Genomic DNA, 26,014 nt, shown 5'->3' with positions numbered 1-26,014 from the left:
CTTTTGCCTGACTGAAGAAAACAGAGCCCAAAAGATGGTCCCTGCAACAATCTCCTAGCTCAATTCCAGACAAGCAGCTTGAATTCAGTCACAGTAGAGGCTAGGAAAACCCATCATGAGCCTTGGGTTACTACTACTGCCCCAGACTCCAATGAGCAGAGACTTCCTGAATCAGGGATAATCTTCTATTTAAATCTTAAAAGTTGCACGTAATAATAAAAAATACCTTAGATAGATCCTTTTTCTTCTATAAATCTTTTAAATTAAATGAAATTTGATTTTGCTTCTGAATTCATGGAAATTTTTAAAATTTACAACCTCCTGGGCCAAGGATTTGTACAGTTTAAGTGTCCACTGAAAGAAAAAATACATCCTTTTCTGTATTCACTTTGAAACTGCTCATTGCTGGTTTCATTAGGAATTGCCTAGTTCTTTTACGAAGACAGAAATATTCCTAACCTAACCACAATATCCCTTTCCCTGGGGAGAAAAAACATAAAATCCTCTTTCATATCCCTCCTCAGGCATCTCTTTTTCAAGCTGATGTGTCCTAGCCCATTTAGCTGCTTCTAGCATAGAAGAAGTTCCCTATCATTTCTCCCCTGTATCTTTTGTGGTTTTAATTCTACCCCATCCTGCCCTGCCCTGGACTTGCAGAATAGGGTTTTACCTTATTTTCCTGTGACAGACTGGGTTTGACTGGGGCTAGCTTGGCTCCAAGCTTTCACTAAATGAATCCTCCCACCCTTCCCTGCAAAATTCAACCCTTTCCCTCCCGTATTCGCTGCTGTGCCCTCCTCCCCGCCAGCTCCACTCATACACTCAAGCGTCCTGCGGGCATCTCTCCTCCCCCAGCTCCATCTCATCACCTTTTTATTTTTATCAACACTGACAGTCTGCTCTGAAGCAAAGCCGTCCCTTCAGAGCTCCCCTTTCAACTTTCCATGGCTTTGTATTTAATGTGGGTATTTTTTACCTGTCATGCTGCCTGCTATCACTCCAGCACTGTAGGCAGGATGTGACAGAGAAACCACTTTTAGCTGAAAGAAAACCACAACCCTGCCAGGGCATGCAAACCCTTAACACTGCAGCATTTCCTTCCCACCACCGATGTGCTCTTTGTGGCTCACGGATGCTCCTTTATTCATCCCTCAGTGGGGGATTTGAAGTCCCAATTCAGCAGAAAATGGACTTGGACAATCACAGAAGGCAAAAAAGGATCCCCAGGTTGAGGGTAAGTGAAAAGAGTTTACCTTGGACTTTGCCTCAATACCTGTGGCAAGACAGATATTGATTTCATTTCTCCCACTCTGTGTACAAGCTGGAGAGTAACAAGAACACCGCTACTTGCTATAAATTCTGGTCTGCACTTCTGCAGTGGCTTCCAGTAGAAACTGTCCAAGCACTCAACAGGAAGTGTTAAAAGATATCTTTCTTCCTAAATGTTTGCAGAAATTTGACTCAAAGACGTATGAAGGAAACCTCACCTTAGGCCCCCAGACTGAGTCATTCTAAACAGTGTGAAAGAAATCACCAGAGACTATTTCTGGAGGATTATTTTTAAGCACGAAAATCCCATGAGTTTTTCCATCATCAACATCTACTAGGAAACAAGTTTAAAAAAAAAAAAAGTTTCTAATCTTTCAGCCTTTCTTTAACTGACAAACTAAATAAACACTTGACTCTTTTCATCCCTCCAGATCACTCTTTATAAATCAAATTTGTGAGCTGAGCCCTTCTGCCTGATTCCAGAACATATAAACTGAGACAAAAGATCCAAACCAAAGATTTACAAAGGGGGTTGCCAAAACCATAACTTATCTCCTCACCAGCATCTTCACAGGATTGAGAGGTGGGCCTGTGCAAACATCATGAAGTTCAACAAGGCCAAGCACAAGGTCCTGCACATGGGTCGGGGCAATCCCAAGCACGAACACAGGCTGGGCAGAGAATGGGCTGAGAGCAGCCCTGCAGAGAAGGACTCAGGGGTGTGGGTTGACAAGAAGCTCAACACGACCTGGCAATGTCTGTTTGCAGCCCAGAAAGCCAACCGTATCCTGGGCTGCATCAAAAGAAATGTGACCAGCAGGTCGAGGGAGGGGATTCTGCCCCTCTACTCTGCTCTCATGAGACCCCCCCTGCAGTACTGCATTCAGCTCTGGGGCCCCCGACATTAGAAGGACATGGACCTGTTGGAGCGAGTCCAGAGGAGGGCCACGAAGATGATCAGAGGGCTGGAGCACCTCTGCTGTGAGGACAGGTTGAGAGAGTTGGGGTTGTTCAGCCTGGAGAAGAGAAGGCTCCGGGGACACCTTAGAGCAGCCTTCCAGTACCTAAAGGGGGCCTACAAGAAAGCCAGAGAGAGACTTTTTACAAGGGCATGTAGTGATAGGGCAAGGGGTATTGGCTTTAAACTGAAAGAGGGTAGATTTAGATTAGATGTAAGGAAGAAATTCTTCACCGTGAGGGTGGTGAGGCACTGGGACAGGTTGCCCAGAGAGGTTGTGGATGCCCCATCCCTGGCAGTGTTCAAGGCCAGGTTGGATGGGGCTTTGGGCAACCTGGTCTGGTGGAAGGTGTCCCTGCCCATGGCAGGGGGGTTGGAACTAGATGATCTTCAAAGTCCCTTCCAACCATTCTATGATTCTATGATCTAAACAAGAGAGAGATCTCTAGTGCTCTGACATGAAGCATGCTTAAAGGATTATTCCAGGGCTTCCTCATTCCTCACTCAAATACCCCTGCTCTTCCAGAAGTTGTAGAGAACTGGATTTATAGAGAATCAGACTTTGAATTTAGGTACCTGCTCTTTCTGTGCGGCTTTTCCCATGTTGGCACCTCCAGATAGCAATTCACAGTGAAGATGACTAGGCTCAACCTCTAGCAATGCTTTTTTGACTGTTGGGGAGGCAAGAGTGACTACGCTAATAATATAAATCTAAAATGGGACTCAGACAGGCTGTAGCTCCTCCGTACCTCACTGTCTTGCCCACCAGAAGGGATCTTGCAAGGAGGAAAGCATTAGAGATTTTGTGGGTCTTCCTAATAGAACAGGCCAAGCAAGGACAGGACGTGAGTGCAGCAGCTCACAATGATGGTTCAAGTGCTGTGAGAGTCAGGAGACTTTTCCTAAACTTTCCAACATTTAGTCCAATCTGCATGAATTCCCTGACTTGCTTAAATGTATATGGCAACTTGAATGGTAGCATAAAGATGAGAGCTCAGGAGACCTGGCCGCTCCAATGAAGTGTAAACCCTCCCACTGACCAACTCAGCTTGACTTGCTCTTTGAAGGCAAACAGGCAAGTGACAGCCCCCCGTGGCAATGTGCTCACAGTTTACCAATCCAGAATAACGTGTGGAGAGGTCTCTCCTACAGCAATTATGGCATGATTAAGAGGAATCTTATCCTGTTGCTACTTGGAAGGATCATCCTGTACCTTCAAGACCAAATGATGTGCTTTGCAATGGAGGAGATTTTCAGCCAATGCTGTCTTGCTCTTCTTCACGGTAAATATTGGACTAAAATATGACACCCCGCTGAAAAAAGGAAGGGTAAAATGGAAGTTTCCTCTACAAACTGTAAGCCACAGACTGCCTGTCCTGCTACTAGAAAAATACTGCAGTCCTTACGCAAAGCTGGAGAGAGCTTCACCATGTAAAATCTTCATGATCTGGCTCTCGCTTATTAAATGTGCTGGAGTTTGTGCTGGAAATGCGCTTCTTGTCCATAAATATAGAGGGGCATCTGCAGAAGCAGGAACGGTTGTGTGGAAGTCCTGTACCTGAGCTATGTAGGAAGGGACAAGAGGGACCAGAAAGCTTTGGTTTCACATGGAGGCATATTTAATGGTTAGAAGGCAAGAAAAAAGAAAAGCTAAACTTGTGAGACACCGATAATTTAAAAGCTTTCCATAATAGAAACCCCACTTCAGCCTGGTGGATGTAAAGCGTGGTATCTCTGACCTTAGATTCTCATGTTCTCCACAATTTTACTTTCTTATGTTAAAAGGTCTGGATATCAAGAAATAAAGGCACCTAGATTACAGAAAGTCCAGTGCATAGTAAAATCAGCAGAAAAATCTCCACCTACTGCAGCAGGTTTTGGATCTCGGCCATATATTTTAACAGGAGTTTGACATAACTTATGGAATAAGCAACATTTTCCAATATACTTATCCTATGTAAAAAGAGTGGATACCATCATGAAAGTGCTCTGATACAGTCAGCAGGAAAAGAAAAATAAAAAAGTTGAGGAAGGAGAGAGTTCTTAACCAGAAATCTGACAGGATGTGAGGGGGACAAATACAAGCCGTTGTCAGAAACAAAACCTCTGCATAGATGGGTTTCATCTGAGCAATTATCCAGAGCTTTGAAAATGCTTTGAATTTGCTTTTCATTGGTCTGCAGCAATGGCATTTTCTCCTATTTTTATAACCTTTGCGTAACTAAGGCTGCGTGCATTTATATATTATGCTAAAATAAACCAACCCAGTAACCAAAAAGTCTGATGGCATTTAAAAATGTTACATAGTCTCCAAACTAAAATGCCTTTTTCAGTGCAAGACTTAAGTCCACTAAATGGCTGTTAATCTCGACAAGCCACAAGACAGCTGTTCCCAAGTCAAATAAACACCGCTGTTTGCTAGAAAGCTTGCAGACAGGACATGTCAGCAAAAGGAAAAACAAAAGCAAAGCCTCCACCCCTATAGAGTATTAAGGCAGAAAACAGATGTTGTAATGTCTTGTCTCATGATTGTGTCTGTAGGAAGGTGAGGTCAAGGCAAAAATCAGCTCTTAGCTCTACAGGGAAGAATGATGAGCTGCTGTGTAGATCTGTGTTTGAATTTCATCCCGTTGCTGGTAGGTGTCTGGACTTCAGGTGATAGGGTAGGCTCAGACAGCGGCAAGCGACTGCGGAGGTACCACTATCCAACTGGGAATTAGCAGTCCCCAGTAGAGACACAAAAGTCTGGAGGCTGCTCACATCTAAGGGTTGAACCTGGGTTTACCACCATGTGCTTCCTTCTCACGTTTCAGATGCCAGCTTTCCTAGCGTGATCAAGGGAAGGTTATCCTCTGAAAAATACAGGGCAGATTTCTTTCTTTTGAATTTCCAGAGAGCACGCTCCACCTCTGTAAGAGCCGCAACATGAAGTGTTGGTGGCTGGGAAGAGTCCCAGAGCAGATGAGAAAAGCGTTAATGAAGGCAGACCATTTGGAGGTACCGTGCAGTGGCCTGTCCCAACTGAGTATCATGGCCACTGTCCAATAACTGGAAGAAAAATTTCTGTTAAATAAAAGGCACCTTGACTCTGGTACTGATCCTCTAAGAGAGATAAATGAGTCTGAGGTTTAAGGTCTTGATGTCACCAGCTGAATTTTCTGCTGTTGTAGGAGAGGTCACATTGTCCAGGAATGGAGAGGACTGATGTCATATCTGGAAGTTGCCCGATGCCGCTGGTCAGAGCAAGACTGAAATCAAGAGGCCCTTTGTATCACCTACATCAGAGTAATAAAGAACAGTTAATGAAAAACTAAGGAAAGATAACATTGAAGGAAGTCCTGCAGGTCCCTTTGCCGTTAAAGAGATCATTAAGATCAAATGTAGGTATCTATTTTAGACTGAACTAAATTGTTCTCCAGGCTTCATTGAATATATTGACTAGATTTGATTTAGCTGACCAGCAGCAGTCGTTTAATGCCATTCCTGATGTCCCAGGATATATGAGATTTTTGGAGGGGCTGGTGGATATGGCACAAGACTTACGAGAGCCCTACACAACCTGAAATGACAACTGGAGGCCACACTGGTTATACAAGAGCATCTGTTAAGAACTTTGATGTGTGGCTAAGGGCTCACAAGAGTCAACCCCTGTCCAAGGGTCTGACTAATTTTCTTGACTTTTTTCTTTGACTGCTCTGAACCACGGGGACTAACCTGTCTGCTTCCCCTGCAAGCAAAGCCTCTCTGCAGACCTTCTCAGCCTCGGGACAGGTCTCTCCTCTGGCTGCACCAGTGCCATCTTACATTTATCACCTGGAGTCCCCTTCGGACATCTGCCAAGATTTATATTTCCCCTGGAAGCTACCACCCTTCAAATCTGCAAGTTTGGTGGCTCACCTGAAATCTCCCTCCACTACTGAGTTTAAAACAGTGGGTTTTGCTAACGAAACCATCCATCTTCATGGATGTCAAGGTGTAAGGAGCACTTGGCAGGTCTCAGGGACCACCACCCTGATGCAGTCAGAAAACGCAGCATCTCCCCAGCCTGGGGTGAGCGGTCCATCCACCCCCTTCTCCACCCTGCTGTGTGCACTACCTCGAGCGCTTGAGCTGCCGTCAGCCACCTAGTGCCTGCTCTAACCATGGAGCACCTGGATTGCTGCTGATAACCGGACTGTTGTAAAAATCCGACCAACACATCATCTATCCCAGGAGGTCTTATGCAACTGGAAGGTGAGAATTCACTTGAACTTTTGCAAGCAAGGAACTATTAATTATTTCTTATCTTACTGCACTATAAACAGATGGTGATGAATAAACAGACTCCTAATTTAAACTTCATTAACGTTTTTCCAGCTTGACTTTTAATTTCCATATGTTCACTGCTTCTTCTGCCATCAAACACGCCTTGACTTCTTCAAGGGAGACTGACAAAGAACCCCAAGCTCTAAATTTGGCTTTTCAAGCCAGCCTCTGCTCTAGGCCTGTGGAACAGCAAAAGCAGTATTCAGAGTTTAAACATGGGCCATTTCCCACCTGGATTTCTTTGCATGTGACAATGCTGATGATGGGCTTGCAGGACTCGGCTTTATTGCCCATAACAAGTGTGAAACATGTACAAGTCAAGCAGATGTGAACAGGCATTGGGAGGGGGATTGGCCCTATATTCTTTCATGTTTTCCAATTTTCTGACTTTTTGATTTGGTTTCAAATCTTGCTTGCAAGACAGACAGGTCTAGATTGCAAATATAAAGTGCAGTGCTGAAGTACTCAAGGTATCAGAAGCAGCTCGACTGTAGCAGCTCCTTGATGGCTATTGGCAATTTTCAGTGACACTTAGAAAATCATCTCAGCTATCTCCACATTACTGAACTGTGGGGAACAGACAGACAAAATGCTGGTCTGACTCTATGAGATGCTGACAGCCTCCAGCTGTGAAGTTTTTAGCTCGTTTCACTTGCACTTAACTTCAAGAATTTAGGATCCAAATCAAGCCGAAGGTCTTCCCTTTTGGAGAAAAATAAAAAGTCCTGAAAAAACATAAAGTGACGGAAGTTCAACAAAGGGAAATGCAAAGTCCTGCACTTGGGAAGCAATAACGCCATGCAACCGTATGGGCTGGAGAGCAGCTCTGCAGAGAAGGACCTGGGGTCCTGGTGGACACCAAGTTAACAAGAGTCAGCAATGTGCCCTAGCCACAAAGAAGGTGAATGCTATCCTGGGCTGAATTAGGAGAAGTGTTGCCAGCAGGTCAAGGGAGGTGATCCTTCCCCTCTGCTCAGCACTGGTGAGGCTCATCTGGGATGCTGGGTCCGGGTCTGGGCTCCCCAGTACATGAGAGACATGGACATACTGGAGAGAGTCCAGCAAAGGGCTGCAAAGAAGATTAAGGGACTGGAGCATCTCACGTATGAGGAAAGGCTGAGAGAGCTGGGGCTGTTCGGTCTAGACAAGAGAAGGCTCGGGTGGGATCTTATCAATGTGTATAAATATCCGATGGCATTCAGGGGAAAGCGAAGAAAACAGAGTGGCAATGGGTACAAACTGAAAAGCAGGAAATTCCATTTAAACATAAGATTTTTTTCCCCTGTTAACATACTTAAACACTGGAACAGGTTGTCTAGAGAGGTTGTGGAGTCTCTATACCTGGAGATATATTCAAAACCCAACTAGACATGGCCCTGAGCAGCCTGAGTTGGTTGACTGTGCTTTTATCAGGGGTTTGGACTAGATAACATCAAGAGGTCCCTGCCAACCTCAGTGATTTTGTGCTACTAAGCCAAGGAACTATGTTAATGCAGAAAACCGCATCCCACCTGCTCAGGTCACCAGGCTCTGGTGTCAGGAGTCTTCTGTGGTTTAAAGGTCTCCCCTCTATGTTCTAGAATATTTTCCCTCATACTCAAACTTCCATGCCATTAAAGTAAACTCCAAAACTGGGCCAGGATTCCAGGATACCAGTGCTGCCTGGTATTCCCACCACCCTCCATGAAGGCTGTTTACCGTTCGATGCCATGCTTTCTGCACAGTGGCATGCTCTCCAGAGCTGCTCATCCCACCCAGACACAACTCACAGTACCTTGTTCAACTGCCATCCCTAAATGACTCTCCTGCTTCTGAAAGCGTATCTGATTGCAGAGCAAATTGATTAGCAATAATGGGATAAACAGATAATGAGCTGAGCCAACCGACCTAGACCTGATTGCTTTTCTTGGCTTTTTAACAAAAAAGAGGGGGTTGCTTTTTTTTTTTTTAAATTTTATTTGGGTGCTTCAGGTTAAGCTGAACTCTTTGTAAACTACAGCCATGGAGAGGTGAAGCTTTCTTAAAAACAAAACCAAACCCCCCTCTCTGTGCTCCAGGATCATTAAGTAAAAAAAGCAAGTGGAAGTCAGCAAGAAGCAACGCAGTGATGAGACCTGCCTTGCAGCAAGCCTTTAGGAGCTCAGCCACACTTCACGTGGAGAGAGATTTGCCACCATCTGTGAGTCTGGAAAGCAAAACCCCCTCCAGCCATCCTCTCCTCCTAATCCTTGGGAGAGCTTCCCTACTGCTGTTAACTGTATTATCAGCTAAGCAGTCACTGTATTGCATACAGATGTCCTGGCTGAAAATGTATCTGGAGTAAAAGCCTGGTTTTCAGTGGGGCTGGGATTGCATTCTTTACTTTTGAAGTATGTTTGTAAGCATTTTCAAAATAATGCAGAGGACTGAGGAGCTCTATTTATTATAAGCTCCTAAAACTACTAAGTGCCTTGGAGAACCCTAGGCTGTGGAATTGCCTTATTTGTTTGTTTTACATTGCAGTGGTGGGAGATGCCACCAGAGAAGCAGCTCCGTACAGCCAGAGAGCTAAGAGAAAGGGAAAGAAGAGAGCCCACGCAGCTACTGGGCAGCTCGCAGCCTGCTATCAGCCTGCTGGCAGCATGGAAACTGCTATCTGCAAAGCAATTCTTAAAAACTTCTCATCACACTTGTCCAGAGGGGTGGCAGAGAGACTTCTCACTGAACGCATTCAAATCCTGGGACTGACTTGGCTGAACTGATACTGCAGTTGCCCAGGCAGGACTCCCCACAGGCACTGTTGAAAATTTTGATATGACCTAGGAACCCTTTGAATGACGCAGCTGAACCCCCAAACCTGACCTGCTACCAACTGCTTACACTACACTGACCCTGCAGAAAGCAGCGCTGCAGGGTCGCTGGTGGTATAACTGCACTGAGATGCTGCTGAGCTAAATGTCCCGGCTGTTTCAGACTCTGGAGCACTGTCAGAACTTTAGCTCCTGCCTCTGCACACCCATTACAGCACTGCATTGCTTGGCACTGGCATATAGGGCAATGTGGCTTTTGTATATGTTAGATACAACTTGGGCATTCCCAAGGAACTCCCTAAACAGCTGCTGGGAAAACATCATCCACAAAAATCTGCACCCGCAGCCATTGCAGATTGATGTACGATAGTACGTACAGATTTATTTGGGAGAGGAGGTGTGGAGAAAGAGAAGAGGCAACCTAACCTGGATGACGTGAATTTTCTGTTTTGGGGTGTTATTTCTCCCCAGATACATAGTAGCTTCCTGTGAATTTTAATCGTGGGTGCTGCTAAAATACTGCATTTCCTATTCCTCTGTCTACCCACAGTGTTTTTACAGGTCCCAATCACAAAATAGCTGGACACTTTTCAATCTGTCCTTACCTTACCACTGTTAGATAGGAAAATATTAATATTTCTATTTTAAAGGAGGAAAAATAAGGCCAGGAGACCTAGGCATCAACTTAACAGCAGCAACAGTGCTACTGTAGTTGCAATCATCTACGAATATCAAGTAAGGCAAAGATTGCAGGGAGAGCAACCATGAGACTAGCACTGAGTGGGATTAAATCATGCTTAGGGTGGGAAATTAAGGCATCCACAGCTAATGATTCACATTTGCATGACATCATTACAAGCAGACATGATCTGTGTCATTCACAGTATTTTATCTAGTGCATCCCAGCCAGGCCTGCCATGAGAATGGACTGTTTCTGGCAAGGAAAGCCAGACACCTCACACATAACAAAACTCCAAATTTCACTAGTCCAACACCCATGTACATCTGTGTGTGATGCAATCCAGCAGCACTTTCTCTTTAGCTGTGTGATAAAGGGAGGAATAACCAAAACTCCCTTTCCAACATGTCAAAACCCAGCAAAAAAGTCTTCTACATCACTTCATAGAAAAGGTGCAGGTGATCTCACTGAGTTGAGTTTTAGGTCCTTTAGAACACAGTCTGCACTGAGATTGAGAGGAGGCATTTTGTACATCTTCAGTCTTGCATTGAGCAGGGAAGAATCCTGCCACTTTCACAGTAACAGGTATTTCAAAAGATTTTTTTAATAATGCCTCAAATTATATTGTGAGCACTCTTTGGGGGCCAAAGGGCTAGAAAGATCATCTAACAAATACCCAAGTGAAAGTTTAGCTTCCTGAAATGCAATTCTGTATGTGAAGGAACAGATTCATCACTCCTAATGATGGAACTGGGACTTCACCTCATTTGGCCAAATCCCCTCCAAGCCAGTGAACACCAGGGCAGGAATCACCTGCGATGTGTGGTTATTTCCAACACAGCTGAGCTGTTCGCTAAGAATCTCCTCACAGTAAACGAAGATCTTGTCAACAGGCAAGACAATCTGAACATGATTCATCACATCCTAAAAGAGATGCCTATGCTTGGCCAGAATACACTAGAGCTACCTAAAATCAAGTGAAAGAAATCCCTCACCAGAGTCATTCCCATGCAATGGCTATTTGCCCATGTGAAACAAACCGGTCTCAGTCTACTTAGTCTTGACCTTAACGGTAAAGAATCCACTTCTGTATTGAATCACAATTGTCGCTTTACATCTTTACTAGTTATTTCAGCACGGAGGTAAAAGGATAACAGGGCAGAGGACAGCAAGGGCAGTCCTGCTCATGAAATCCATCCAGTGCGGCAATACACAACTGCATCTTACACACCCTTTCATAAACTGGGCAAGCTCTGCCATGAAGTCAATAAAACACTACTTCCTGCAGACCTCCAGAAAGGCTTTTCAGTATCCTCTGATGGTTATAAACTTCCTTTAAAGTCCAGACTTTGATCTCACAGCCGTTTTATTCTCCTGTGTACACACTGCCAGCTTAAACTGATCTTCCCCGCTGTTTTCTCCTTAGCTGCATCTTCTGCAGCCCTTCCCGTGCTGAAAAGCTAACCTCTTCTCATCAGAGGTGGTCATGCTTTTGTGACCCCTGTGTCTTTCCTGTGTCCCTGCTAAAGTCTCCTCAAATGTGGGTAACTTCACCGATACTGAATCACACTCCTAATAGGGAACAGGGACTCCCATCCTGCTAATAATAAACAGCAGTCCTGTGGTGCAGGACTGCTGACACCAGGAACAGCAGTTAGCACCTACTAGGAGCACTGAAAACACAGAGGTTTAATTTAAAAAGAAAGCATCGATTTCACCCATGCGTACAAACCCACTATAAGGAATGGATGTTCGAAGACAAAATAGTGTTAAGACAGGCATTTTTGTTTATCAGTGGAGATCTACCTGCTTACCCTGAGCCAGTGATCAATCTCCACACTAGCACCACATGTTCTTAATAAGTGACCAATCTATCTGACAAATCAAATTACATCTGTGATTAAGCCCCTCTGATCAATACAGTTGATAATGGCTTCCAAACAAAGCTTTATTTCCAGACTCTACCGAAAAGATGTTTCCTTATTTCCACTCATTTAATTAGAAAGGATAACAAATCGGTTGTTAAACCTCAAGCGATTTCCTTTTTGCTGAAAGGATGTTGAATGTGCAGACGGCGACACACCTACCTGGCCATAAATCAAAGTATTACATTACAGGTGGCAGGGAATCTCAATTGCTTTCCATTCCCATTCTCTGGGGGACTGAACTGTGTTAAAGTTGCATTTTTCCTGGGAGTTTTACCAGGATTTTTTCTTTCTAGCAACACTCAGGCTAAACAGTCATCACCTTCCTATGATCTCATATCATCACCTTCATAAGATTTCTCCCCAGCAAACTTCCCCCTCACCCCCAACCATCAAAGTTCAAAGTTTCATTTTGCAGCTATGCTCAGCTATGTTCATTGACTTCTGGAGCCCCACTCCAGAAAAACATCTTTTTTGACCCATTTGTGCTCACACGCTATGCCTTGAACACTCCAAGGGGGAACCACATCCCATTTAGGCACTTTGAAGTTACCCGTCCACACCACTTTCAAAGCAGACTTCTCCATAAGATGATTCACCCATAGTCACTCATTTGAGAGCCAACACTTTAGAGTTGCTGGTTTCTTTCTGTTGATTGCAAGGGCAGCCGTGAGTGTCTAGATAAGAGTCAGGTATCGAGCTCTTCAATACCTGCTGATGTTTTGGGGCAAATGAATGCCAACTGCTTTCCACACAGTTTGCATTGCAAAATTTGGTTGGACACATGCTGTGTCCCTATACGCACTTGATGCACACTGATGTCATCAATGACCATTTCTACCCAGGACATGCAGATATACACAAATGGCATCTGACATTAACTCAGGATTAGCAGGTACTGTCTCCATGGACAAAAACCATTTTATAGTGCTCACAACTGCAATTTCTGAATCAGTCCCATTTAGTGACCGTAGGTAGAAATGACTGGTGGAAATGCATAATTATCCCAGTCCAATATTTCAGCATTCCATTATGAAAAACAAACTCCAAAGGATTTTTATATACTTGCTACTGCTTGGGCATTAAGGGCTTGTAAAATGACTGAGTGTGTTTCTACATTAGAATCAGGAAAAATGTTTTCGGAGGTTTAATTCAGTGGAGAGGAAAAAAAAAACTGGTTTGGATTAAAATTTCCAATGAGAAAAATCATTTTGAAAAAGCAGAAAAAAATATTAACACTTGAAGTATTTATTCTTCTATTTTGAATGTACTGTATTTAATTGAATTTCTTTAAATATCCATGAAAATGAAATGAAGCACTTGTTGGCTTTCAGATGAATGTTTTTAACTACCCTGACTTTTCCCTTTACTGGATTCCAGAAGAACATTTCTTCAAACAGCTGCGTTTAACTGTACAGGGACACTTGAAATAGTTTCTGAATTAAAGAAAACTGTATCTTAGTAGATAAAAGCTGGGGCCAAAAGCCATCCTTGCATTCAGTAGAGCTCCTGCAGGGATCAGCTTGTCCCCAGGATGCTATTCTATCATCAAGTAGCGTTGCGCAGAGCTGTCCTTCAGTCTGTAGCCTAACTGCAAGCAATGCCAAGGGAGAGAGGATGAGAAGACATCCTCTTCCACTTTTTCCTCTTTCAGGAGGTAGGATGCAAACATCAAGCACAATGCACATCTTCCCACCCCTTCCCCCAGCAACGTGATACCTTGTGTTCGGAGCCTGACAGCCTACCGCCGGTCCCTACACCTCCTTTATTCCCAAAACCAGGACCTGTAATTTGAGAGAGGCATTTGGAAGGGGAGAGGTCCAACTCAATGCCTCAACTTGGGGCTTTGACAGCTCTGCTGCGGGATGGGACGGGATGGGATGGGACAGCACCAACCCCAAAAGCTTTCTTTCTCTGCCACACTGATCTCCACAATTTGAGACAGCACGGGTGGCTGTGTTAAAATTTCCCAAGCTCTCTGCAGGCTGCCCACTGGGGAATTGTGTTAGCATAGACCCTTTCGACATCACACCCCCGTGACCTGTCTCGCAGGTTGGTCTGCAGCTCCTCTGCTCTCAGCAACATCTCGCAGCCTCTCTCCTGCTCTGAAACCCCACGTGCCCAATGCGTGGTGTGCCATGCCTGCTCCTAAAGGGAGGCACAGCTCCATGGTTGCTGCCTGAGGCTGGGATGGAGAAATCTTGGGAGGCTAAAAGAGGAAAGGTGGCATCATCGACCTCTCTCTCCTCTCCTGATCGCTGAAGCAGGGAGTGCGTGAAGGGGACCGGAGAGCCTTCCAGAAGGACTGCCCAATGTGGCGTGTGCTCCATGTCACGAGAACAAGGAGATGATCTCAGCTGTCTGGCCCAACTTCATAGATACCTTGCAGCCTTGGAGCACACCCTTCCTTCCTCTGCTTCGACACCAGGACAGGAGCAGCTTTGGCATGGGGATGGGAGAGCAGTTCAATGGAAGGAGAAGGTCGCCATGACTTCCCTTGAAGCACACCAAGGCCTATGAGAACTTCAGGCTTTCAGATCCCACGGAAAAATTGGTTAAGGTACTTCCAGTTCAGAGAGATGGATGACTAACTGTGATTAAACACACTGAGACACCTAAGATAGGCTTACCCAGCTGGGAGGCAGCGAGCGATCCCCAGCGAGCAATTCAAACTCTTGGCTGATTGAATCGTACTTTGGAAGTACCTATTCCTCTCCCTCCTAATGTAAGAGCTCAACATCAGCTGGAGTGACTGCCCTGCTCCAGCAGCAGAAGGGGTGAGAAATGGCATCGGCGAGGCAGATGTGAGGCTGGGTGATGTTGGTTTGCAGGCCAGGGAGAGAAGAGAGCGTCCCCATACCTGAAGTCTGGTTATCCCCAATAAGCTCTGCCAAGCATTGGCTGCGCTCCTCTTCGATCTCCTGCATGATGCTGCACTCTGGACGTGTGCTGGATGCCTGCAGAAAGGGCAGAGAAGAAGAGAGTGAGCAAAACCCATCTATTCTCAGAGATCCGTTCCTGGGGATTCATGGCCTTCTGAGCTCTCCTGGGCCACCGCACAATGGGGATATACATCCAGCCTTATTTTATGTTTGCTTGAGAGAAGGGAGTGTAACCCAGAGTTTGTTGAAAAAACAGCATTTCCCTCCATGACTTCCTTAAAAAACAGCATTTCCCTCCATGCCTTCCTTAAAAAAAAACCCTTATTTTTTTCTGATGATCAGGAGCAATTCTGCTTCTTTATGCTCCAGGAACCCTGCCTGACTAACCTAACACTAACAGCTATCTAGGGCAGGAAGATGGCAGTTTTAATATTCATGCCAAGAGCAGTGGGATCTGTGCTTACATGGTTTATTCCCTCCGTTCTCACGTGGCCTGCCTCCTGGCTCATGCTAATTCAAAGCAAAACAAAAACCAAATCAAATAAGAACGAAATCTCTGATGCAGATTAGGAGATCAAGGAGCTAAAAAGCAGGAAATTCCCAATGACAAGACTTTTTCCCCCAAGCGGTTTCTCCTCAGTCAGACCTAATTATATTGTGTTTGTAATACAACAGTGGCTATAAATGTTCAGGTAATTAATCGTGGACTCCCTACAACACGTAATTCATGAACTGCCTCAATCGTAAAATGCGCTAATGACAATTTGCACTCCAAAAAAGGAACCAGGAGCTGGACAACGGGTCACATAACACAGTGTCCCCTTGCCACCAACATGCTCTCAACTTGGAAGGAACACCTTGCTTCATTGCTATGGCAATTGCAAGCAGAAATTGAGGTTCCATTACGCACGGCGCTGCACAAACCCCCATCTCTTTCAAAGAGATTGGAAATTGCATTCAGCAGGGAGAAACCTATTCAGAAACTCGGCTGCAAAGAGACGGTGAGAGGGGAGTGATGTGAAGAGAGCAGAAGTCTCGGCTTCAGTTTATACCATCACTGTTAAATGCGATGCAGAAAGAACCATGAGTCTGGTGAGCTTCAGGGACAGATTTTGAGGAGAGGGGATGAGCTTTGCCTGTAGGAAGTCATTGATTCAGTGTTCACTCTTGCTGGATTTTGGAAAAAGCATGTATTTTCATCAGCAACAGGCAGAGAAAGGCAAAAATAAAAGATCTTTTCATGTCTCATTTCAATATATTTGCCAGACAAGTTTGCAAGACAGAAGGCCCAGAAATCCTTTGAAGGAACAATTGTTTGATGTAAATTGCCCTTTGGATTAAAATTATAAAATAATTTAGCACATTATATTTATTCTCACCATTTCTTATTAACCCAAACCAGCTCTCTTCTCTGTTTCACCCCATGTTTTGTTCAGACTGTAATTTCCTTTAGGTTGGGAATGGGCCTTGATTAGTAGTGTATAAACAATTAATTATGTGGTTTTCTAGTCAAATTAAAAATAAAAAAAAAAAACAAACATGAGAAGGAGGGGAATTATTTGGAGTTGTCTTGGTACTCAATTTTTTTTTTCCCAAAGGGAAACAGATCTTAGGAAATTTTATCTTGGCTCATCTAAAATACCATAGATTCATTTTTGTTTTGATTTACAGTGCTTCTTGCCTTTTTATTTTAACCTTAAAAAAGCATGAGGGGAAGCATGAGAGATTTGCAGAACACTTGCTGTAAAAATAAAGACTGAAATATTTTCACAACATTCTGACTTTTTCAAAGGAAAGTTTTAACTCTCTGGACTTAAGCTATTGCCAAATTCATCTCACATTTATAAATAACTCAAGTTTTCACTTTATAAATTAATTCTTACAGCTTTAACTTTGATCAGGGCTGGCAAAGCGCTGTGTACATCTGCAACGGATTTTTAAAATTTTTTTATGCAGTAAATTTTCTACCAAGCCCATTAGCAAGTACTTCACTGCTGCATCTTCCCTTCACTAAAAATGCATGCCTACATTGGTTGGTTGCATATTTACCTCAACGGCCCGATAGCTACTTTTGAGTAAATGTTCTATCACCTTTTGAAAAAAAAAAAAAAGAGGCCAATTCATTGTTAGTATTCTGCAAAATGGGCTCATGATACATTTGGGTAAACTTGATTATGGATGTAATTTTAAAAATCTTTTTTGTTTTCATCCAGTGCAAGAGGAAAGACATCTATGTTAGGCAAACCACTGGAAAAGAGTGTCAAATAGCTAAAACACCAGGTGATCTTGGCTTTTTCAGTGTTGGTGTTGACTTGCTGTAAGCTTTTAAGAAAGGTGGCTCCATTGACTGAGGGAGTATTTAGGTGCCTGATCCCTACTGATTTCAAGCAGAGCCAGACACTGAGGTGGGATTTAGTCTCCCGAATAGAGGCATCTAGCCTCAGCTGAGATGTCCTAGGGTACCCCTCTTGGGGGGCATGGGCCCATGTAAATCGTATGTTGGATCTGCCAACCCCAAAACAGCTACCTCATATATATTAAGCTCTCTAAACCAGTACTAGATACTTAAAAGCAAACAAATTGTAAGTTTGCAGATGAGACCAAGCTGGGCAGGAGCGTTGATCTGCTGGAGGGCAGGAAGGCTCTACAGAGGGATCTGGACAGGCTGGATCGATGGGCCGAGGCCAACTGTATGAGGTTCAGCAAGGCCAAGTGCCGGGTCCTGCACTTCGGTCACGACAACCCCGTGCAGCGCTACGGGCTTGGGGAAGGGTGGCTGGAAAGCTGCCCGGTGGGAAAGGACCTGGGGTGCTGGCTGACAGCCGGCTGAACATGACCAGCAGTGTGCCCAGGTGGCCAAGAAGGCCAACGGCATCCTGGCCTGTATCAGAAATAGCGTGGCCAGCAGGAGCAGGGAGGTGGTTGTTCCCCTGTACTGGGCACTGGTGAGGCCGCACCTCGAGTCCTGTGTTCAGTTTTGGCCCCTCACTACAGGAAAGACATCGAAGTGCTGAAGCACATCCAAAGAAGGGCAGCGAAGCTGGTGAAGGGCCTGGAGCACAAGTCTTATGAGGAGCGGCTGAGGGAGCTGGGGTTGTTTAGCCTGGAGAAGAGGAGGCTGAGGGGAGACCTTATCGCTCTCTACAACTACCTGAAAGGAGGGTGTAGTGAGGTGGGGGTCGGTCCCTTCTCCCAAGTAACAAGCGATAGGACAAGAGGAAATGGCCTCAAGTTGCACCAGAGGAGGTTTAGATTGGATATTAGGAAAAATTTCTTTACTGAAAGGGTTGTCAAGCATTGGAACAGGCTGCCCAGGGAAGTGGTGGAGTCACTATCTCTGGAGGTATTTAAAAGAAATATAGATGTGGCGCTTAGGGACGTGGTTCAGTGATGGACTTGGCACTGTTAGGTTGATGGTGGGACTCAATGATCTTAAAGGTCCTTTCCAACCTAAATGATTCTATGATTCTATAAACAAACAAACAAAGACTGGGATGTATCTCACCTGTTCTCTCAGTGGGACACATCTTCTTTCATTTTAGCTGGGTAAAAACTGTATCTTTAGCTCAAACTGATATTTACCATTCCTTCTAGTCCACAGAGAGCTAGTGAGCATCAGCCCTGAAGGCTTTCATCCCACTTCACTGACAGTAGTTGGACCAATTCAAACTAAAATACCTACTATTCAGCTGGAGAAGGCCAGTGATGTGTGAATTTAATGTCTAAAGACCTTTAACTGAATCATCAAGGTCAACAAACAGACTCACATTGGAGGCCTTCTAGTTTATGGCTCATTTTCCACATTAACTAAACAAGTAAATAAATAACCCAAACAATCACAGCAACCCTCCTTCTACCTCCCTAGTGATAACACTAATAACCCTCACATATCACAGCCATCATTGCTATAGGCTATCAAAGGCAGCAGGAATCAAAAAAAAAACCCAAACCCTAAACCCAACCCCCCCCCAGATTTGGGCATCACTAGGAAACATAAAAGTGTGTCTTTTTTTGTCGGTAGGTCATCCGTTCACCCGGCATGATGGTGAGCAGGGCAAGAAGTTCAGCTGCTTTAATTCACCTCCCAGTTGACAAAATGCTCATGGCTGAAAAGACCCCTCAAGAGCTGCGAGTTTTGCCTGTCAAGGGCGATCTTCCCTGGGATGAGAGGCTAAATAACTCTCCTTCCTTGGTGTATTCCTTCTAGAAAAGCTTGAAGTAGACTTTATAGGCAGCTTGGTACAAACTCACTTTACTTCTTCCCCAGTTATGGGTTTTTTTGCTGTGGTTTTTTGGCTCTTTTCCTGTGGAAAAGGCAGAGATTTTGGGCTTTGGCATCCTTCACTGCAGTGGGCAATTGGCCACGCAGAAATGAGACTGAGGACTACACTAATTCACATTTCCCATCCAAAAAGTGTAGATAAAGGAAAAGCATGACCAGCTTTGGTTAGCTCACATTAACATCGGCTAGTGAACAATAATCCAGTTTCCTGGACTTCTCCATTGTGGCTGAAGCCGAAACTCAGTAAACCCTCCTTCACTAAGCCCTAGTGGCATGCCCAAGATACCACATAAAAATTGTGGTGGGTTTGTCAGGGGTCATTTTTTCCTGCACACACTCTGGAACCCTGAGCAGAAAGATGAAGGGAATGTTTTTCTGGATGTGATTTCCTGCAGCTCTAAATTCTGCAGCAACTCTCACACAGAATTATCCCCAAAGTCTTTATTAATGAGAGTTTTCCTTCCCACCGGATCCCAACAATTGTTAGAGGATTACCGCACAGTCTGCTACTGCAAAGAAAGCCATTGTGTACACTCTTTAATTAAATACAATTCAAAGGATTGTCACAGACTGAAGGAACCGCAGAAATGTTTAGTCTCATCTATGCTGTCTGCCGTTAGCAGGGCCAGGCTAACCACGGGCCAACTCCTTTGCTCACACGGCAACTCCTCAAAGGCCGGTGGGATTCACAGCGAAGCCAGAGCTGCAGGTAAGCAGGAGTATGGGCCCACAAGAAGTGATGTAAACATCAGTACCCCCCATTTCTCCTGATCTCAGAGTGTTCCTGGGCTCACCTGGAGCTCACCGTATGGAGAGTCCAGCAGAGACGGGGACTAGGGTGACCACGGTGATAATGGGATTTGGAGTTAAACAAGAAAGGAGTAGAACTGAAAAGCCTACAGATGATGAAATCACATCCCTCACCCATTTCTCTTCATCTCCCAGAGCCTCCACAGTAGTGACACATTCGTACATTTCTAGTTATCTGAATGAAAATTTCTTATAGCGTTACTACCTTCCCATAGCTTCTGTGAAGGTAGTAACGATATAAGACAAGAGCATCAATTGCCTTCCTATGGTTTCTCTAACTTGACTTCAGTCACTGGTCTAGGTGAAGATGGAGTTTCTTAACCTTTTTTTCATGTGGACAGCAAAAAAAATGAGAGATTTTAGCAGGCAGGTCTTATTTCAAGCCTCAGTAGCATAACCTGAAGGAGCTAATTCTGGCTAGTTGCCAGAAGAGCCTACTGTTAATTTCAGTCCAGGGGCTTTCATTTATACTCATTATTTGTAGGAACACTTTTATTCCTAAAAACCCTCTGAGCGAGCCAAAAGAAATACCGTGTAGAAGTGCAAGAATGAGCAAAGAGAGTGAACCAAAGGAAGACACCAACACAGGATTTTTATCTATACTGATGGGTAACAAAATTTCCAACAATAACACCGTGTTTTGGGGTTGTGTGGTGGGGTTTTGGTAGCGGGGGAGGGGACTGCAGGGGTGGCTCCTGTGAGAAGCTGCTAGAAGCTTCCCCTGCTCCAAGCTGGATCTGCCACTGGCCAAGGCCGAGCCCATCAGCAATGGTGGTAGCGCCTCTGGGAGAACAGATTTAAGAAGGGGAACCGGCAGTGAGTAGGGGGATTGGAATGTGAGAGGAACCCCTCTGCAGATCCCGAGGTCAGTGTGGAAGGCGGGGGAGGAGGGGATGCCCCCGCAGCCCGCGGTGAGGCGGCAGGCTGTCCCCCCCAGCCCACGGAGGGGATTGGGGGAGCAGATGCCCACCTGCAGCCCGGGGAGAGAGGAGCCCACGCCGGAGCAGGGGGATGCCCCCGAAGATGGCCGGGACTCCATGGGAAAGCCCACGCTGGAGCAGGCTGTGTCTGAAGGACTGCAGCCCGTGGGAAGGACCCACACGGGAGAAGTTCGTGAAGGACTGTCTCCCGTGGGAGGGACCCCACGGTGGAGCAGGGGACGAGTGAGGAGTCCTGCCCCTGAGGAGGAAGGAGCAGCAGAGACAAAATGTGATGAACTGACCACAACCCCCATTCCCCGTCCCCGTGCACCACTCGGGGGGGAATGAGGGAGGGGTGGGAGGAAGGTGTTCTAATGTTTGGTTTTACTTCCCATTAACCTTGTTTTTATTTGATTGATAGTAAATTAAATGGATTTTGTTTTTTTCCCAAGTTGATTCTGGTTTTTGCCTGTGACCATAACTGGTGGGTGATCCTTCCCTGTCCTTGTCTCAACCACGAGCTTTTCTTTATATTTTCTCCTCCTCATCCCACCGGGAACAGGGGTTGGAATGAACGAGTGGCCTCGTGGTGCTTTGTTGCCAGCTGGGCTTAAACCACAACACACTGTCAAACCTTAAAAGCTGCAAAAGCTCTGGTGGTCTTGAGGAAAAAAAAAGGAAGTATTTATGGAGTATTATAATTATTTGCTCTTCTAAAGGACCTTTGTCCAACACCATGTTACAAATATGTCATGACAGCATGGGGAAACAAATGTCAGATACCAGTAATATAGACGTAAACTGAGAGATAAGACCAAGTTCAAAACATACTGAACACCCTGTGTGGCCTTTGTAGGATCAATAAAAAAGGACTTCAAAACCACTGTTTTTTAAGCAGAGGGAAGCTATATTCTGCTATGACATCTACTCATGTTGTGAATACACTACTCTGCAACCAGCCATCAGTAAGTGACTCTCAGAGCACGGGTAGCGGCATGTGTCCCTAGGAGACTTTTCCAAATAAAAGAGGTCCAGGCAAATACCCAAGTATCCTGACTCTCACTTTGCTGTTCAAACCACTCCATTTTATGCTTCTGCCAAATATAATCATGCCAATAACAGATCTATCATTTGACGAGGAAAGCAGATTTTTTTTCTGGCTCATCTAAGCAGGCCCTGTTAAACAAAGGCAACTTGGCCAAATCAATCCAGCAGCTTGGAGGCACGGAGACTTCATTTAGTCTGATTGTCCCCTTTCTGTGTGAGGGGTTGGAAGATCAAGGAAACATGTGCAGAGTGTTTTGCAAAGAGCTTGGAGAACCAGAAGGAAAGGGAAGCTGAGCAGCTGTGTTGCTTAACTCCTTAGCGACAAGCTTGTATATGCCTCTCTTGGAAAGCAGAGTTGAATTAGGGTCTTAAGGAAGAAGTGACACCCTGGCACTGGAGTAATGACATACAGCAATTACAAGAGAGGCAGCACTTGAGTAAATTCTCACAACTGAGTAGGAGAGAGCTCTGATGGCTGGGTAAGCACATTTAGCCTCTTATTTTAAATTATCATCTGGAGTAGGTCAGTATGAATTTCCTTTCTGGGAAGCTCAGACGAAGGATTTGACTCCGTGTTATGGCAGAAATAGACAGACGCTGCTACACTGAGATTAGTGGTGTTTAGATCTACAATTCAGAGTAAAGAGCCAAGTGTTATAATATCTCTCTTATGGTTGAGAAAAAATAAGCAAGGGACAATAGCGATTATCCCAAGAGTACACAGGGGCAGCAAAGTAAGGAAAGAAGTGGACTCCACTACCTGACTTCTGTAGAAACTGGAGGGCAGCAAAGTAATTTGCAGTTTTCCGTGACCTACTGGTCGTTGACTGCTTTTAATTTTCTTTTACCTTTGGGTGTAAAGAGCAGAGCCTGGCTGAGGAAAATTCTGTTCCTTTTCTTTAAGATTGTTCAGAAACTTAACTACTAAACTGATCAAAGCTCCTGGAGGAAATTCACCTCCCAAGCTTCTGCTCAGCTAATTACAGGAACGGCAGAAATACAAAGGAAATGCAGATCCAGAACTGCTTGACCCCTGGACTCAGAAACATGATCTGGGGATCCATAGGCAAAAATATGTGTCTGTAATGTAAATGTCTACATCTGTGTACTTCACATTGATCATCCTTCCTCACCTGAAGAGAGAAGCAGGCACTTTTAGGGCATGAGTCACTTCAAACTAAAGGAACTGTCTAAAATAGATTAGAGGAAACTTACCCTATACTGCTTCATCCAGGGAGCCTTAGGCAACTGGCTGAGGGGTGGATGTCTACACTGCAAATATCTGAAGTTAAATGAGAGAAAACCCAGAGACCTGGGCTCATCTCTAAACTGAATGATTCCCCTCCAGACAGCCCCATCCTTCCCCAGAGTACTCCAAGAGCAGACGGGAGATGGTACCTCGCAGGATCCCTATAGAGCAGTTGAGTGAAAGACTAGGAAGTGCTCTAATTTGTTTACAGATGGTATTGTATTCAAGATATATCAACTTTGAAATGCTGCTGTCAAAAAAGGTACTTGGCTTCAGGAGAATGTGCAGGTAACCTGTTAATGCTGTCCTGAATTGCTGCTCATCCAGCACTGAGTCATCTCCTGAGTAGCCACCTCTTGACTGCTCTGCACAGAATAAATGGTCCTTAATTCAATTACAGGCTCGGAAGGGACTAGAAAGCCCTGAGTGGATGTCTCAGCAAAACCTGTGAGGTGCTTGTGCTCATTCCTGTCTCCTCTGTCCTGGGCCAGATCCTAACTCCTAACATCCAGCTCTGATTCTTGCCCTGGGCAACCACAGAGGGCCCCCACCCAATCCTGATGGCTCTCCACTGCATCTCCAGTTCACTCCAACCGTGGCACGAGAGTCTTGTTTTCCTCCTGAAACCAACCTGGATGTTACCATCCACCAGGTCCACCTGCCACAACACCAAAGATTTGGACTGAACTCAGATCTGCTCAGATGGCCCCAGAAAGCTGTGAGGCTTTGGGTGGGGTGTAAAGCTGAAGGGGTTCCCAAATCCAGAGTAATAGAGACCAGCAGTTTGAGCAACGTCCTGGAGAGTCCACGGGCATGTAAGTGGGCAGTTCAGTGCAGAGGCTGTGACAAAATAACATCGATCGAAATCACAGCAAAGTCCCTGTGGTTTCTTCCCTGCCCTTTGCGTTCTCAGTCATCCCCTAGACCTCTCCCACTGCCTGGGAGCTGCCTACACACACCATGTACACATAACCTTTGGCAAACAGGACCCCACAAGCCTCCTGCGAGGCTGGCTATTGGATATTGTTTATAACCAGCGAGCTGGATAAAGCAAGCTGGATGTTCTCTAGTTCTCAGAAATACTGCGGTGGTCTGGTTTGAGGAACAATAATTTTGGTTAGCAACATGGGCGGCTCCTTTTAAGTTTTAGGGGAACTGAAAGGTCTGAGGACGTCTAGAAATCCAGTGTTAATCCAGTGTTACTGCACCATCAATAAAGCAAGGGCTGGAGGGACTGACACCAGGCTTGCCCACCATTCATGCTGGAAACCCCCAGAGCTGCGATAAGCAGCAACTTCGCCTGGAGCTCTGGGCTGTTTGGAGAGGACATGTTTCCCATGCACAGCTTCCCATTTCTTTTTTTCATGCACTCAGGGAAGGACTGTGAACAGTAAAGTGGCAATGTTACAGAGCAATCTAGCAGCCACTGTCCCCAGCATGGCTTTTCCTAGGCAGGGCAGGCACTCTGAAGCTCAGTGGCAGGTAGTAATGTGGATGAAAAAGGGTGTTTGGCATTTACTGGGTGCCCTCTCCTTGCTTTAGCACAGCAGCCTTAGCATTTCCAGCTGAACAGTCAAAACTGGACACATTCAGCATTTGGAGCACTCAGTGCTTGAAACTTTCCTGAGCTCACCAAACAGTAAATGACTTTAGGACATGGATCTTCCAATCTTGTGATCCAGCAACTGTAAGAAAAAGCAAATTGGATCAGAGCACAAGCTTGTCAAGGTCAGTACCACTTCCCCAAAAGCAACCTGGAGGAGATAAAGGAACAAGAAACATAGAAAACATAAGAAAAAAGGCATGCATATAATAATCCTTCCTATGGTGTATGTCTTCCAGCAGTCACCACAGAGTCCTTCTATAATACAGTTGGTGATAAGGTTTTAACCTTCTTGGCTATCAATACCTTCAACAGCTTTTATTAAACCAACATTAGGACCAATTCTAGGATTATTTTACTATTCATACATCACTTCCCACCCTGAAAAACTGCCCCTAACAGGGCTTGTTTGTGCCACTATTCAAAGCTTTCTACTGAAATCCAGGTACATGCCTGAAACAATCTATAAATGCACCTCATTTCAAAGAGGTCACTTCAAATGACTGATTACCTACAAGGGATAGTACAAAAATTACAAAGATGTTGGCAAAAGATGAGCTTGGTTCATTCAGAGATCAGGAAGAAATTAATCTTCCCTCTTTCAAATGAAGCAAAAGTGATTCAGTCAAGAAGGCTTTGGGTGAGGATGTTACTTATGGATTTATAAAGCATCCTTTATAAAGCATCAGAGCTCTCTATGGAAAGATTCTTCATGGACAGTCTGAAGCATCCAGGCGTGTCTTCCAGGAAGAAGAGCCTACCGGGACAAGCTCCCTACCTAGGCTGTGTTTCAGAACAAAAGATCAAGTCATTGTTCTTAATAATGAGGGAGTCAGGAGTGCCCCAGTGATTTGGAGCTGCTCCAAGCACAAGAGCTGCCATCTTTGACAAATCAGGACAGGGCCATCCTTCCCTTCTTTGGCTGAGCATGGAAGGAAGCAAAACGGCAAGTCGCTTGCTAAAACGTGGGAGTGAGAGCAAGGTTAGGACAGCCACAGGGAGCCTTGCTGCCATGAAAAACAAAGATTCACAGGAATGGGGAAAACCATGCAGAGAGTAGCTGAAGAGATCCTTACGTAATAGAGTGCAGGATGGACATATGGACACAGCCTTGATTTAGAAGAACAGAACATGCTGGAGATCACTGTCTGCTTGTCCAGAGCTCTCCTAGAGGAAAGCTGCTAATTACATTTACTTTTGGGAGCTTTTGATTCAGATGTTGTTTTTGATAATCCTCACTGTGCCCAATGGCTAGTCTACACAGAGAACATAGCATACCTGAGCAATTGATAAAGA

The 26,014-nt window shown here is 45.0% G+C and overlaps 1 protein-coding gene across 1 annotated transcript in view; it reads right to left on the bottom strand.

Annotated features, from left to right (window-relative positions):
- The window catches only part of LOC128151064 (vasoactive intestinal polypeptide receptor), a 122,012-nt gene that overhangs the window by 67,273 nt on the left and 28,725 nt on the right, over positions 1-26,014 (bottom strand). The window contains exon 2 of the mRNA XM_052808067.1: positions 14,786-14,882. Coding sequence (XP_052664027.1) covers positions 14,786-14,882 — 97 coding nt within the window. The remainder of the gene's footprint in view (positions 1-14,785; positions 14,883-26,014) is intronic.

Source organism: Harpia harpyja, chromosome 1, assembly GCF_026419915.1.
Source record: "Harpia harpyja isolate bHarHar1 chromosome 1, bHarHar1 primary haplotype, whole genome shotgun sequence".
Taxonomy (NCBI): Eukaryota; Metazoa; Chordata; class Aves; order Accipitriformes; family Accipitridae; genus Harpia; species Harpia harpyja.
This window is presented reverse-complemented; position numbering and strand designations above follow the sequence as displayed.